We start from the raw sequence: 13,568 nt of genomic DNA, 5'->3' as shown, positions 1-13,568 counted from the left end.
TGACGGTAAAATCAGGCTCTGAAATTTTAGTGTTTTTCAGGCAAACAGGACAGACTCTCCAGGAATGAATATTCATTTGTACTTCCCCTCCAAAAAAAATGCTGATAAAACTCCCGAGAAAAAGTCTATTACTACTAAAAGCTAATAGCATTTCCTTGGGTAAGCACTATAAAAAATTCATTGCAGTTTTTAGAAACAAGATGCCAATTGCATTTTAATTGCTAGAGAGGAGAGAGAAGGGGAGAGGCTCAATTGGGAAAATTCGAACTGGACTCAGAAAGAAATCTCCCCAAGCCCGAAGGCCCACTCTGAGCTCTGAGATGTAAGAGCCAGGGAGGAGAGGTGGGCATTGCTGGGCAGCCAGACCATCCCTACAGGAGCATTAACTCAGGAGATCTCACACTTGCAACATCAGAGCCAGGATGGAGAGTTAATAAATTTAAACAGCTATGTAAACAAAGGCCTGTCCTTTATTCTAGAAAGACAAGTAGGAGCCATTTTCAGAAGCTTTAAAAAAATGTCTTGAGGGGGAAGGTGGAGTGTGTGTGTGTGTGTGTGTGTGTGTGTGTGTGTGTGTATAAGAGAGACCAGACCAAAACCACAAATCACTTCACTTTAATAACAAAACTCGAGCCAGTTTGCAAAACCATCTTTTCAAAACCAACCTCCTCTTCCAATGATAGCCAAGGTGGCTTACAGCAGCCCCACCCCAGCAGGGCCCTCAGAGTCAGGTGAAATTAGGAAGTGAGAGTCCGGTGATTCCATGGACTGACCCCATCTGCCCGGGAACAACTGAGCCTCAGGTTTTCTCTAGGGAGGCAGCTCCCTTCCTGAGAGAGCAGAGTGGGCAGAGCCATGGTATCCCTAAGCATCCTCCCCAAAAAGGAGAGGGAGGAGGAGGGCAGCTTCTGGGCAGCCTCTCTCCAGCTCCTGCCCCAGCCTGAGACACAGGGACAGGAAACCCGGGTGTGAGGGAGGCTGGCTGTGTGTGGTGACTGCCTGCCGCTTGGGCAGTGGAAGGAGATACACGCCTTCTGCTTTTGGGGCTCCTCCTCCTCCATCTAGTGGACCTGCCAGAGACCCCAAGAAACATGAAGCCAATATGCAGAAGAGGGAGGAGCAATGGGGAGGGGGAGGGGAGAGAAAGGCGGAATCTGGGTTGAAAGAGAAAAGAGGGGCCCGGGCTGAAGCAGCGGGTTAAGCGGCACGTGGCGCAAAGTGCAAGGACCAGCATAGAGACTCCCAGTTCTAGACCCGGCTCCCACCTGCAAGAGGGTCGCTTCACGGAGATGAAGCAGGTCGGCAGGTGTCTATTTTTCTCTCCCCCTTTCTGTCTTTCCCTTCTCTCTCGATTGCTCTGCGTCCTATCCAACAACAGTAGCAATAACAACTAAGGCAACAAGATGGGGGAAAATGGCCTCCAGGAGCAGTGAGTGGATTTGTAGCGCAGGCATTGAGCCCCAGCGATAACTCTGGAGGCAAAAAAGAAAGAAAGAAAAGAAAAGGGAAGAAAGGAAAGAGAATGGAGCTGCTGGCTGTGGAGCCTGGCTCTATCAGACAAGCTGAGTAACTTGTAAATCAGTTAACAGCTCAGTCTCCAATTCTATCAAATGGGCTAAAAATATCTGCTTCTCTAGGCCTTTAATGGTTTGGATGAGAAGGTGGAAGCATAGGTGTCTGCTAAACTCTCAAGTTTGTGATGTACCGCTCCCTCCAGTCATGGAAAGGAATGTTCTCTGCTACCCCACTCTGTCAGGTGCTTTACATAAATCAGGCATTTTCAACACATTCTCTCTCGGCCCTCCCACTGCACAGCTGACGTGGAGTGATTTGTACCCTACCAAACAAGAGTTAAGATTTAATCATCACTAAATTCAAACTACTAACTGCTGAGCTCGCCCTGCAGTGGAAAGAGTGCTAGGCTGGTAGCCTTAGAGATATGGGTGGACACTGGTCATAAGGACAAACGTAGGGGCCCAGGCGGTGGCACGCCCGATTATTGAGTGCTCACATTACAGTACACAAGAACTGAAGTTCAAGCCCCCAGCCCCCACCTGCAGGGGGAAATCTTCATGAGTGGTGAAGCAGGGCTGCAGGTATCTCTCTGACTATCTCCCCCTCCTCTCTCAACTTCTGTCTCTGTCCAATCATAAATAAAAAAAGAAGAAATAAGTAAAAACGTAGATCATAGGAGGGAGACTTGTGCTGAGCCTTGCACTCTGCTGAGCTCTGCCATAGGTACAGGATGTTCATTATGAGGAAACCGAGGTTTTTCAAAAAGGTTAGGAACTGGCCAAAGACTGTACAGGAAATGGCAGACCTGGGCTATGGATCGTTCTTCCCAGTGGATGCTGAACTGGACAGACTCTAAAGGAATCAATGTTCCAAACATCACTTCTTCCTGCTCCCTTTTTGGGGAACTTTCTCTAGCTCTCTGGCCAGCCCCCAGAAGGGTCCATGGCAAAGGGGTAAGGCTCACAGTTCCCAAGGGGAAGGTCCCTGACAGTCCTGCCCACCCCATCCGTCTCCTCACACTTACCCAAACTGTGTCGTGGATCCAGTCCAGGAACTCCATGACCTTGGCATAGATGCCGGGGTGATTGGGTTCTGCGCAGCCACGACCCCAGCTGACCACCCCTACCAGGCGCCATGTGTCCCCATCCGGGCAGACCAGGGGGCCCCCACTATCTCCCTGAAGTATCCCAGTGCAGAGACACAGACACACAGGCTGTTAGTCCTTCCTGGTGGAGAAGCACCAGCCTCCCTGGAGATCTGACCCACTCAGGCTTCTCCCACTTTCAGCCTGGGTCCTTGCCACTCCCACCCGTCTGGGAGCTGCTGGGCTGCCCAGACACAGCAGCCCAGCCCCTGCCCTCCCCCTCACCCCCCACCCAGCTGGCACACCTGACATGCATCAGCCCTGCCATCCAGGTAGCCGGCACACAGCATGCGAGGGGTGAGAGCCCCACTGTAGACACAGGAGCTGTTACAGAGCTGGGTGCTGAGCAGGGGCACCACCGTGTCCTGGAGTGTGTCTGAGCTATGGGCTGTGGGAGACAGAGGCCACGAGATGGAGGGACACAGGAAGTAAAGCCTCAGGGCCCCAAATCAAGCTCCGGGTGACGGGGTAGCAATAGGCGGGTGTGGCTAGGAACCCAGAGACACAAACTTAAGAGGGGTGCCCAGGGTCAGAGGTATAGGCCCTGGGCAAGAAGTAAGGGATCTAGCAGACTTGGGGGTTGGGAGTGAGTGGGAGATAGAGAACTCCCACATACGCCCCAAATGCTGAGACTATGGCACTCCTGAGACAAAGGGAGTTCGCCCAGAAAAATCCAGGTGGGGAAGACTGGGGCCCCTTAGGCTGATGCCAGAGGAATGGGGGCTGGCCCTGCGTGTGGCCAGGGAAGGTAGAGGGACCCAGCTTGGGAAGGATGCCACCCCACCACCACCACCCTTCTGTACTCGGGACCCAGGGCCCTGACTCACTGTGGCTGGCGTGGGTGTGGCCCCAACCTGACACCCAGCACTGTGAGCCCCTGGGAAAGTTCTGCTCCTCTGCAGGCAGGCACACAGCACCTACGGTATCTATGGATAGACCCAGAGTCTGTTGGAAGGTCGTCCCCCCGCCCCGACCCCTGGGCTCGGCTTTCCTTCCCTGCACCAGGGTGAAAGCAGGCAAGACAGGCAGGACCTCTCTGTCCCTCCTCACTACTTCCTGGCCTCCCCAGCCAGCAATCCTGCTCAGGTGTGCGGGTCACACACTATGCAGCCCTGCTGTCCCCATTCACGCAGAGGACAATGTGGCCCCACACGTGCCTGGCACCTTCTCAGTTGTGTGAAGATTCTGCATCCCACCTGGACTCTAGGACAGAGTAGAAATTTCCTCCTGGGCATTTGCACCCAGCAAAGTCCAATTTTGGATTTTCTGGGCGGGGGGGGGGGGGGGGGTTTGGGTCCCTCCTGGGCCATTGTTTCTAAAACCATGCCTCATGATCTACAGGTGGAAATCAAAAGTGGGTTTAGGTAGTAACATGGACACCCATTCAGTCAGTACCAGTTTATACTGGGCAGGGGCAGAGAAGTTAGTTATTCTCGGTTCTCTTTCCACCCTTCACAAGTGTCACAAGTGTCCTTGTGGTGTGGCCTCGTACTTCTCTTCATGTCTGCCAACCTCCATCTAGGCAGCAGGAGGGCAGGCCTGGCCACAGCAGTTCTGCAGAGGGCAATTCCCGGCTAGAACCTGTACGCTGCTCCGTTTTCACACTGTGTTTTTGTGGTTATTATCTACTTAAGCTAAGTAGCATAGATTACCCAGTGGGGGGGGGGTCCGGGCAGTGGTGCACCAGGTTAAGCGCATAGTATGAAGCTCAAGACCCCAAGCAAGGATCCCGGTTCAAGCTCCCAGGCTCCTCACCTGCAGGGGGCTCAACTCACAAGAGGTGGAACAGGTCTACAGGTGTCTGTCTATCTTAGTCTCTCTCACCTCCTCTTTCAATTTCTCTGTCCTAACCAATAAAAAAAGAAAAAGGAGGGGAGGGGAGGGGAGGGGAGGGGAGGGGAGGGGAGGGGAGGGGAGGAAAGGGGAGGAGAGGGGAGGAGAGGGGAGGAGAGGGAAGCCAGGGGCCTCGCCCCACACTCTGCAAACAGAAACACTGGTGAGATGAAAAGAGAGGGGGGTGTCAGGGCCCTAACTCTTGAGGACTGGAACCCAATGTGGACAGTTTTTTCTTCTTGGCCCCAGTCCTAATTATGGGGAAAGGGGTGGAAAAATTGATCCCATATCAACCTGCCCCCATCACTGTGAGCTTCTGAGAGTGGGAATTATGTTCATATTATCCATGGGGCCCCAATATTCCTAACAAAATGCCTGTATCAAAATAGGATCCAAAATGTTGGCATTCTAAGAGGGCCGATGGATGGATGGATGGATGGATGAGTGGGTGGATGGATGGACAGAATTCTACAGGCTGCCTCCTATTCAACTCCCTAATTCTTCATTCTCCTGAAGTTGCTAAGCAATTGATAACCAATAACAATTCCACCTTCAGTTCCATACTAGAAAAAATAAGTGTGAGTTGAGTGGTGGTACATCATGTGTGAGGATCCAAGTTCAAATCCCTGGCCCCTACCTGCAAAGAGGAAGCTTCAAGAGTGAAGGATCAGGCTACAAGTCTCTCTCTCTCTCTCTCTCTCTCTCTCTCTCTCCTCCCTCCCTCCCTCCCTCCCTCCCTGCCTCTTCTCGTCCTCTCTCTCTCACCCTCTATCATGAAAAAGGGTGAGAGGATGTCCATCAGGAACAGTGGAGTCATCATATAAGCACCCAGTGAAAAGGGAGGTGAGAAAAAGCCAAATCATCAGTTCACAGATGTATGGCCAGTGGAGGGGACGTGACAGAGACTTGGCACTCAGTTTGGGCAGAACCCCATGTCTGTAAAAAGGGGGCCAGCAGGCAGATGGGCAACAGAACCCCTCCCCAGTCCCAGCTGAGCCTGCTATAGAGTTCTTTCTCACTCACACTCAGAGCTTGGGGGAGACTCCTTCAGAACATGACTCACCAGAGCATTTGAGGGAGACAACTCGACCAGAAATGCAGTTCTCCCTGTAAAACAGAAGTAACAAATGCCAGGAGATAACCTACCAGGTAGAGTGCATGCCTTCCTTATGTGAGGCCCTGGGTGGGAGCCCTGGCACATTGAAGCACCATGGACAGCATTGGGTGTGTGTGGGGGGGGGGGGGCTCCATGGATGGTGGCCCAGTGCTGTGTCTCTCCTCTCCCTATCTGTTTTCTCCCTTTGTCTTCCACCACCCACAACAAATGAAAAGTAAAGAACTTGGCCAGAGGGGTCACTCAATGGTGCTATCTCACATGTGTGAGACCCTGAGTTGACTCCCCAGAATTGCATTTTAAAAAAGAGATGGCAGCAAGAAACTAGGAGGGGCCCACTCAGGGAACACACCCTCACTGAGGGTGTGAGAGATGAAGTCATCAGTAGGATGGGTCAGGGAGCTGGGGGTCTGTCAAGTAGCCACAGGTCCCTGCTCTCTGCCTCCACCCAGGCCCTATGTCCTGTCTCATGATAGGCCTCTAGGACAGCAGTGTGTACTCCTGCTGTCACAACAGGACTCTGTGCGCCTTGAGGGTCAATTTGGGTCAGACCCAAGGTTACAAATCCAATATTCATGGCTAAGAAGCCCCCAGCTGATCCAATACCGTCTATGAATAAACATCTTGGGTGGATGGGTGGCAATAGCAGAGAATGAATAACCAGGACCCTTCCTGGGCTCATCCTAGTCCCCATCCCATGCCCCTTAAATCAGCCCTGCATGTTCCTATCTCTGTGCTTCTCTTTGGCCTCCCCTTTCTTGGCATCAACTTCAGTGCTTTTGGGACCAAAGTCCTCTTCCTTCTTCACCCCCTGGAGGGCTCAGTTGCCCTTGGTGGCCCCAGGCCTGCATCTTCTCACTACCTTCTAGTTGCCCAAGCCCATGGACTTCCAGTCTCTCCTGGAGGGTTGGACCAGCCTGCTTTGCCCATCCCGGTATCTAAGACAGGGATCTACTCTAAGCCTACTACCATATCTAGCCATGTCCTTGTGATGGACCCTCAGAGGATACAGGCTAGGTGGAAGAAGGGAAACAAAGGGAGTGTGCCAGACATGGAAGGTGATATAAGAATTAGATGACTTGGGAGTCGGGTGGTGGCACACCAGGTTAAGCACACACAGTATACAGCACAAGGATCCGGCTCAATTCCCAGCACCCCACCTGTAGGGGAGTCGCTTCACAAGCGATGAAGTAGGTCTCTCTATCCCCGTCTCTATCTCTCCCCCCCCACCGCCCTTTCTCAATTTCTTTGTCCTATCCAACAACAACAAATGGAAAAAAAATGGCCACTAGGAACAGTAGATTCATAGTGCAGGCACCGGGCCCCAGTTATAACCCTGGAGACAAAAAAGAGAGAGAGAGAGAGATGACTGGAGAAGGAAGACAGAATATCTACACAACCAGCCAGTCCAAGAGACTCCAAGGCAGCTGGAGGATTCCAGGCAGAGAAAAGACTCCCCACTCCCACCCCAGTCACTCTAGACCCACCTCCAGGGCCTAATCTCCACTGCAAGGGAGCTAGAACTCAAACAGTTCTGTCAGAACTACTCAGCCGTCTCCTGAGAGAGCACTTAATTTGTAGACAGAAGCCTGGTCTCAGGACTTGGCTTGGCTGCTTAGAAGTTAGGTGACATTGGGCAAGACCCTTTATCTGATTGGCCCTCAGTTTCCCACCTGTCAAATGGGAATGAGTACCATTTCAAATCTTGTGATAACGATCCCATCACTCCAATGAGTGGCAAAGAAAGACAGCGCGTGCAACTTACAGGGACAGTTCCTGTGAACTGAGTTTATAATTTCTGACTGAGAAATGTTCCTCTTTGTCTTTCTGTCTTAAATTGTCAATGTTCTAGCCACTAGATTTCTATGTATAGAAGGGTTTTGTATATTTTTCTTATTAGTTATTTAATATTGATTTACAAAATTAAAAGATAGTAGGGGTATAATTCCATACAGTTCCCACCACGAGTTCTGTGTCCCATCCCCTCCACTGGAAACTGCAGTAGTTCTCTCAAGGTCATGGGTATGGGCTGATTCTATAATTATCTATGTATTCCCCTCATACACACACACCATTTGTTCAACAGTCCTGCCTTCACTTCCTTTCTAAGTCACCTCTACCCCTACTACTACTTCCTTTGTTCCTTTCCTTTGTTCTCTTCTCTCTCAGATGAGAGAGACCATGCCTGGCCTCCTCTGGTGTTTTCCACATTTGCTTCTATTTCAGTGATAGTATAGAAACAAGACTCTTAGGAGTCAGGTGGTAGCACAGCAGGTTAAGCGCACGTGGCGCAAAGTGCAAGGACCGGCTTCAAGCTCCTGGTTCCCCACCTGCAAGGGAGTCCCTTCACAGGCGGTGAAGCAGGTCTGCAGGTGTCTGTCTTTCCCCCCTCTGTCTTCCTCTCCTCTCTCCATTTCTTTCTGTCCTATCCAATAACGACGATATCAATAACAACAACAATTAAAACTATAACAACAATAAAAAAAAAACAAGGGCAACAAAAAGGAAAATAAGTGAATAAATATAAAAAAAGAAAAAAGAAACAAGACTCTTGGTAACACATGCTTCGGGTCCTGGTAAAGTGGGGGTACGGAGACCTCTGGTTTATTTCCCCTATTGTTTACCTCTCTGAAAGTATGAACCAAAATTCCTTTTAGGGTTTAGAAAGTGGGAGTCTACTGGATATTGGTGTTGGCAGATCAGTCCATCCCCCAAGCCTGCTTCTATCTTTCCCTAGTAGGATAGGGCTCTGGAAAAGTGAGGTTTCAGGAGGAATTGGTGGGGTCGTTCCAGGAAGCATTGGGAGTTCCATGTCTGGAAGGTTTTTATTGGACGCTCACCAAGATGTGAGGGGTCCTACTCAACTTTGTCAGAAACCCTACCTGGACTGCCATACCTCCTCCGGGAGGCCTGCTGGTCTAGGAGAGAACTGGGCAAACTCCTGGGAACTGCTGAACTTGATGTCAGACACGTTCACTCCCTTGTGGTGAGAGAGTCTTGGTAGGAGAAGAGAACACAGCAGGAAGAAATCAGCCTTAAACTGTAGCAATAAAGAGGGGATTAAATGTAATAGAAATGTGCATGAGCCAGATCACCAGAGACTGAGCAAAAATGTGACAATTACTGCTGAGATTTATCTTTGCTGAAAAACACATGTTCAAGAGGAAGGAATATTCTAGAGCATCATCATGCCCTGAGGCCAAGCAATGGCCAAAAGGCCCCTTTATCATTTCCTGAGCACTTGGATGATGGCAGGCAGGTAAAGGCTCTTCTCTCCCCCCACTCCTCATACCTCCAGTCTCCCACACCACCACCACCTGCGGACCCCAGGTCTGGCCCCCAGTTACCTGAGATGTCCGAGGCTCTGGCAGATACGCACCCCCAGGCTAGAGCTCCAGCCCTCGTGGCAGACCAGCAGCCAGCTTGCCTGGGGCCTCACTTGTACTTCCAACAAGAAGTTCTCAAGGTTTATTCTGAAAGACACTGAACCCAGGGCATGGAATTCATATCCCACTTATAGCCGAGTGGAGGGCTGGGGTGAGCAGTGGGACCTAGACTCTGAGGGGACTGAAGGGTTTTAATGGTAGCAGCTGGGTCACCAGTGTCCAGATTTTCTGTCCCCTAAGCATCAAGCTGGCTCCAAGAAGAAAACAAGCCCTATTTGTCCCAGCCCTACCTAAAAGCCATGAGGCAACACTCGCGCCAGCCAGCAGTCCCAGTGCCCCCAGCACTGCACAGCCATGCCGACCCATACAACAGCATCCTAGCCGAGAGAGACAGCAAGGAAAGCAGAGGAGGTCAGGGTGCCTGCTCCCACTGCCAACTTTCTCCACCCAGAAGCACCACCATGGGGCTTGCCCTACTGCACCTGTCCTCCTCTGGCTCTGCTATCACCACCTTCAGGCCCTAGTCAGTCCCCCAAGTGGGAAACAGAGGACAAAAGCAGGTGTGGGATATAGTTCAACAGCCTGTCAAGGGGGCAAGCAGTGGTGCACACAGTTGAGTGCACACATTACCATGACAAAGGACCCAAGTTCAAGCCCCAGTCCCCACCTGCAGACAGTTAACTTCATGAGTAGTGAATCTGAGATGCAGGTGTCTGTCTGTCTGTCTCTCTCCTGCTTATCTCCCCTTCCCCTCTCAAGTCCTCTGTCCTGTCAAATAAAAAAGAGACCCCCCCAAAAAAAAGGAATAAATAAATGGTCACTGGAAGTGGTGGAGTCAGCATGCAGACATTGAGCCCCAGGAATAACCCTGGAAGCAATAAAAAGGAACCAAACACACCCACCCAAAAAGATTTACATATACTTATGTTCATAGCAGCACAATTTGTAATAGTCAAAACCTTGGAAACAACTCAGGTGTCTAACAACAGATGAGTGGCTGAGCAAGTTGTGATCTATATCTCCACCTCATCTTGGATGGAGCTTGAGGAAATCATGTTAAGTGAGCTCAGCCAGAAAGAGAAGGGTGAAGATGGGATGATCCCACTCATAGACAGAAACTGAAAAATCAGAACAGAAGGGAAAACACAAAGCAGAACTTAAACTGGAGTTGGTGTATTGCACCAAAGTTAAGGACTCTGCCATGGGAGGAAGTGTTCAGGTCCTGGAACATGATGGTGGAGGAGGACCTAGGTGAGGGGTCAGAGTGCTACATGGAAAACTGAGAAATGTTACACATGTACCAACTACCGTATTTTAGTGTTGACTATAAATACCCCAAATAAAGGGGGGGGAAGTGGAAAAAGAAAAAAAAACATAGCTTTTCAACATCAGAGTTATTGCAGGTTGAGCCAGGGAGACTATAGGAAGATTCTCCCTCCCCCACCCTGTCTGTCCCACTGGTCCAGTCTGGCCTACTGGATTGCTGCTGGCCCACGGGCCTCTGGAGTGCATCTCCTGGCTCTTCTCTGAAGATCCTGAGTCCTGGGCCCTCCTCTGTATACCGAGCCTCCATGGGAGCACAGCCATGCAGCATCAGGCTCTGGGGAAATAGTTGTGAGTACTTCAGGAATCCTACATCAAGAAGAGAAGTCATAGCAAACCACAAGCTTCCATTCTCTACCCTCACTGCCCTTTGTAAGCCTTATTCATCTTGGGGACTCACTGCATACCCCCCAGAGTTGCCTCTGCAGGCCTTCCCTGCTATCCGGGAGCCCCTAATACCATCCACCACACAATCAGAACAGAGGCTAGAAGCAGGATGAAGTCAGCTTCAAAACTCATGTTAGGTATCATGCCCTCACTTGCCTCCCACAAGCAGGAGGCCATCCTCTGGCTCCCTCAGGATCCCTGCTCAGGCTTCCAGAATCCTACCCTGCTCACATTCTCCTGTCTAGAGGAAGAAGTGTCCCTGCCCAATTCACTCATTCAATGAGTAGGTGTTATTTAGCCCAAGTGGGTAAGTCTCAGTGGTGGATATTACAGGGACTTCAACCTAAATCAACACAGACGTACATTGCCACTGCCTCAAAGAATGTGTAGCTGACTATTTCTAAGACTTTGTGAGAACAATGGTAGTTATTGCTAGAAAGGGAGTGGGCACAGAACTCTAGGTTGTGGGTGCAGTGCAGAATTATACCCCTGTTATCTTATAATCTTATAAAACATTCTGAAATCACTATTTTAAAAAGGAGAGGAAAAAATAATTTGCATTTCAATCCTGAAGATAAACCAGGTAAATCATATCACATTAAGCAGCAGAAGAAAAGTTCAGGTAACTTTGTCACTGGTGTTGAGAAGGAGAGATTAGTTCTTTTCTGGGGAGATGAAGCATCTTCCTAGAAGAGACCACTTCTGACATTGCTGGAGGAGGGGTCTGAACAAACATAAATGGGTGTTGTGTATTCCAGGCAAAGAAGACTCCAAAGTGAGTAAAGAAGGCACAGAGCGGGGAGGGGACAAAAATAAAAAAAAAAAAAAAAAAAAAGAAGGCACAGAGCAAGAGGCCAGGCAACGGCACATCTGGTAGAGAACAAATGCTAACTGTGTACAAAGATCTGGGTTCAAACCCCCAGTCCCAACTTGTATGTGGGGGGGGGCTTCACAAGTGGTGAAGCAGTGCTGCAAGTGTCTCTTTCTCTCTCCCCTTTAATTCCCCCCTTCCCTCTTAATTTTTCTGTCTCAGTCCATATAAGAAAGAGAAAAGATATGAGGCCACTGGGAGCAGGGGCAATAAAAAAGGAAGAAAAAAGAAAAGAGAAAGAAAAAAAGAAAAAAAAGGAGCAGAATCAGTGACACTTTTGTCTGAAGTTCACACACCATGAAGAAGAGTAACAGAAAATAAGGGCCAAGACTCAGTACAAAGGAATATGAGACTTGCAAACATTAGGCCCAGGTCCCTTCTATCCCTAGCACTGCAATATGCCAGTGCTAGGCAGTGCTCTGGTCTCTCTCTCTCATTCACTTTTCTCACTCATTCAAACTTTTCTTAAAGAGTCATAGAAAGCTAGAGATTGTGGGGAGAAAACACTGGGCCAGCAGTTCAGTCAGGTGTGCCACCTCCTAAGTAGACTTGACAACTTGGGCCAAGTCTCCAAGCTTCTATTTTCTCATGTCTAAGAGTGCTACCTCCTACTCCCAATGAGTTTTCTAGCTCTCTAGCATCTTGTCTCCATTGATTAATTCTCCATGCCAGAGGAATCTTTCTAAAAAAAATGCAAGTGTGGGCAAGTTAGCCATACCAACTCATCCTGAAAAGTGTGTTATTTGGCTGTGAAAACGCACTGTCAGTTCAGCTCACCAACAGGATAGCAGCCCAAGCTTCCCTAGAATAACACACCCCCACTACTTCCCATGGCCTATTCCAATCACAGCCCAGCCCAGGGTATCTTAGGGCTGGACCTCCCACCAGCAGCAGGCCTCATGTCCTACCACACACACTCCTTGAGCCTGGACGTTTGGCTCACACGGTGCCTGCAGTGAGACTAGAACAGCACACCAGGGCAAGCCAGTCACACGCTTGGAAGAAGAGAGAGACAGACATAGCAACAGGGATAAGAAGTTTGAGTTTCTTCTCTAGGGATATGGTCTCTCTTGAATTGATGTCCTTCTGAGCAGAAAAGCAAGGCTTGTTGTGGAGAGAATTCCAGGAAACAGTCTCCTTCCTCTTGTCTCATCATCAAGGAAGCTTGGCTTTCATTTCAGTGTCTGGACAAACTGGCCTCCCCCCAGAGACTGCCCTGCCTCAAACCCACCTAACTTATATAGTTCTTTCCTGGGGAAAGAAAAGGTTTTTAGTGGTTCCAATTTTCTTGGTCCTCCTGAGTAGAAATGTCATGCAATCATGATTTGCTAAGCACTGTCTATGTGCTAACTATTCAGGGAGATATATGGGGGACATGAGTAGAATAAAAGATCATTTCAGGGTGGGGGTGGGAGACATGACAGCCACCCACGGCCCCTTCTAAGATCTAACATCTGCACAGAGCTGCTAGAGGAGTCTCTTTCCACCAGCCTAGAATCCCGAGGATGAGAGTGGGGTGAGGGAAGACCAGATCAGAGAGAGACACAAATCGATCCTTACCATACAGGTCAGCGGCAACAAGGTAAAGACCTCAAGGTCTTCAGTGCAGGGTTCTGCTCTGGGTCAGCATTGACTAAACAGCCCAGCCGGTTTAGTGGGAGGATGAGGTCTCTCCCTCCCTTTATCCCTGTTACACACACACACACACACACACACACACACACACACACACACACACACACACACATACCCCAGAAAGACAATGAACTCTGCTCAGAAACCATGAATAGGTCTCTTGTTGCAGACAAGGGGACCAAAGGCGGGCTGGGCTGGGCTAGGCAGGGCTGAGCTGGACAGCTTTAACCCCTTCCAGCTGCTAACTGCTAAGCTTAGAAACAGTAAAGGTTATGGGGAGGAGGGGAGGCTAGCCACTGTTGCATAGCAACCAGGCCCCTTTTGCCAAAAAGTGTGCCCTATGCATACAAACAAAAATTC

The 13,568-nt window shown here is 49.9% G+C and overlaps 1 protein-coding gene across 1 annotated transcript; it reads right to left on the bottom strand.

Annotated features, from left to right (window-relative positions):
- Positions 1-1,296: 1,296 nt before the first annotated feature.
- Positions 1,297-13,270, bottom strand: TMPRSS5 (transmembrane serine protease 5). Its single transcript, XM_060179879.1, has 10 exons — positions 13,134-13,270; positions 10,469-10,592; positions 9,283-9,369; positions 8,954-9,089; positions 8,489-8,602; positions 5,556-5,599; positions 4,618-4,637; positions 3,487-3,715; positions 2,905-3,047; positions 1,297-2,692 (listed from the first exon to the last, which is right to left on the bottom strand). Exons 1-10 carry the CDS (start codon positions 13,134-13,136, stop codon positions 2,186-2,188), a joined length of 1,407 nt encoding a protein of 468 aa, XP_060035862.1. The 5' UTR covers positions 13,137-13,270; the 3' UTR covers positions 1,297-2,185.
- Positions 13,271-13,568: the final 298 nt, after the last annotated feature.

Source organism: Erinaceus europaeus, chromosome 20 (assembly GCF_950295315.1).
Source record: "Erinaceus europaeus chromosome 20, mEriEur2.1, whole genome shotgun sequence".
Lineage (NCBI taxonomy): Eukaryota > Metazoa > Chordata > Mammalia > Eulipotyphla > Erinaceidae > Erinaceus > Erinaceus europaeus.
Note: the sequence above shows the minus strand (reverse complement) of the source record. Positions and strands in the feature narration are given on the sequence as shown.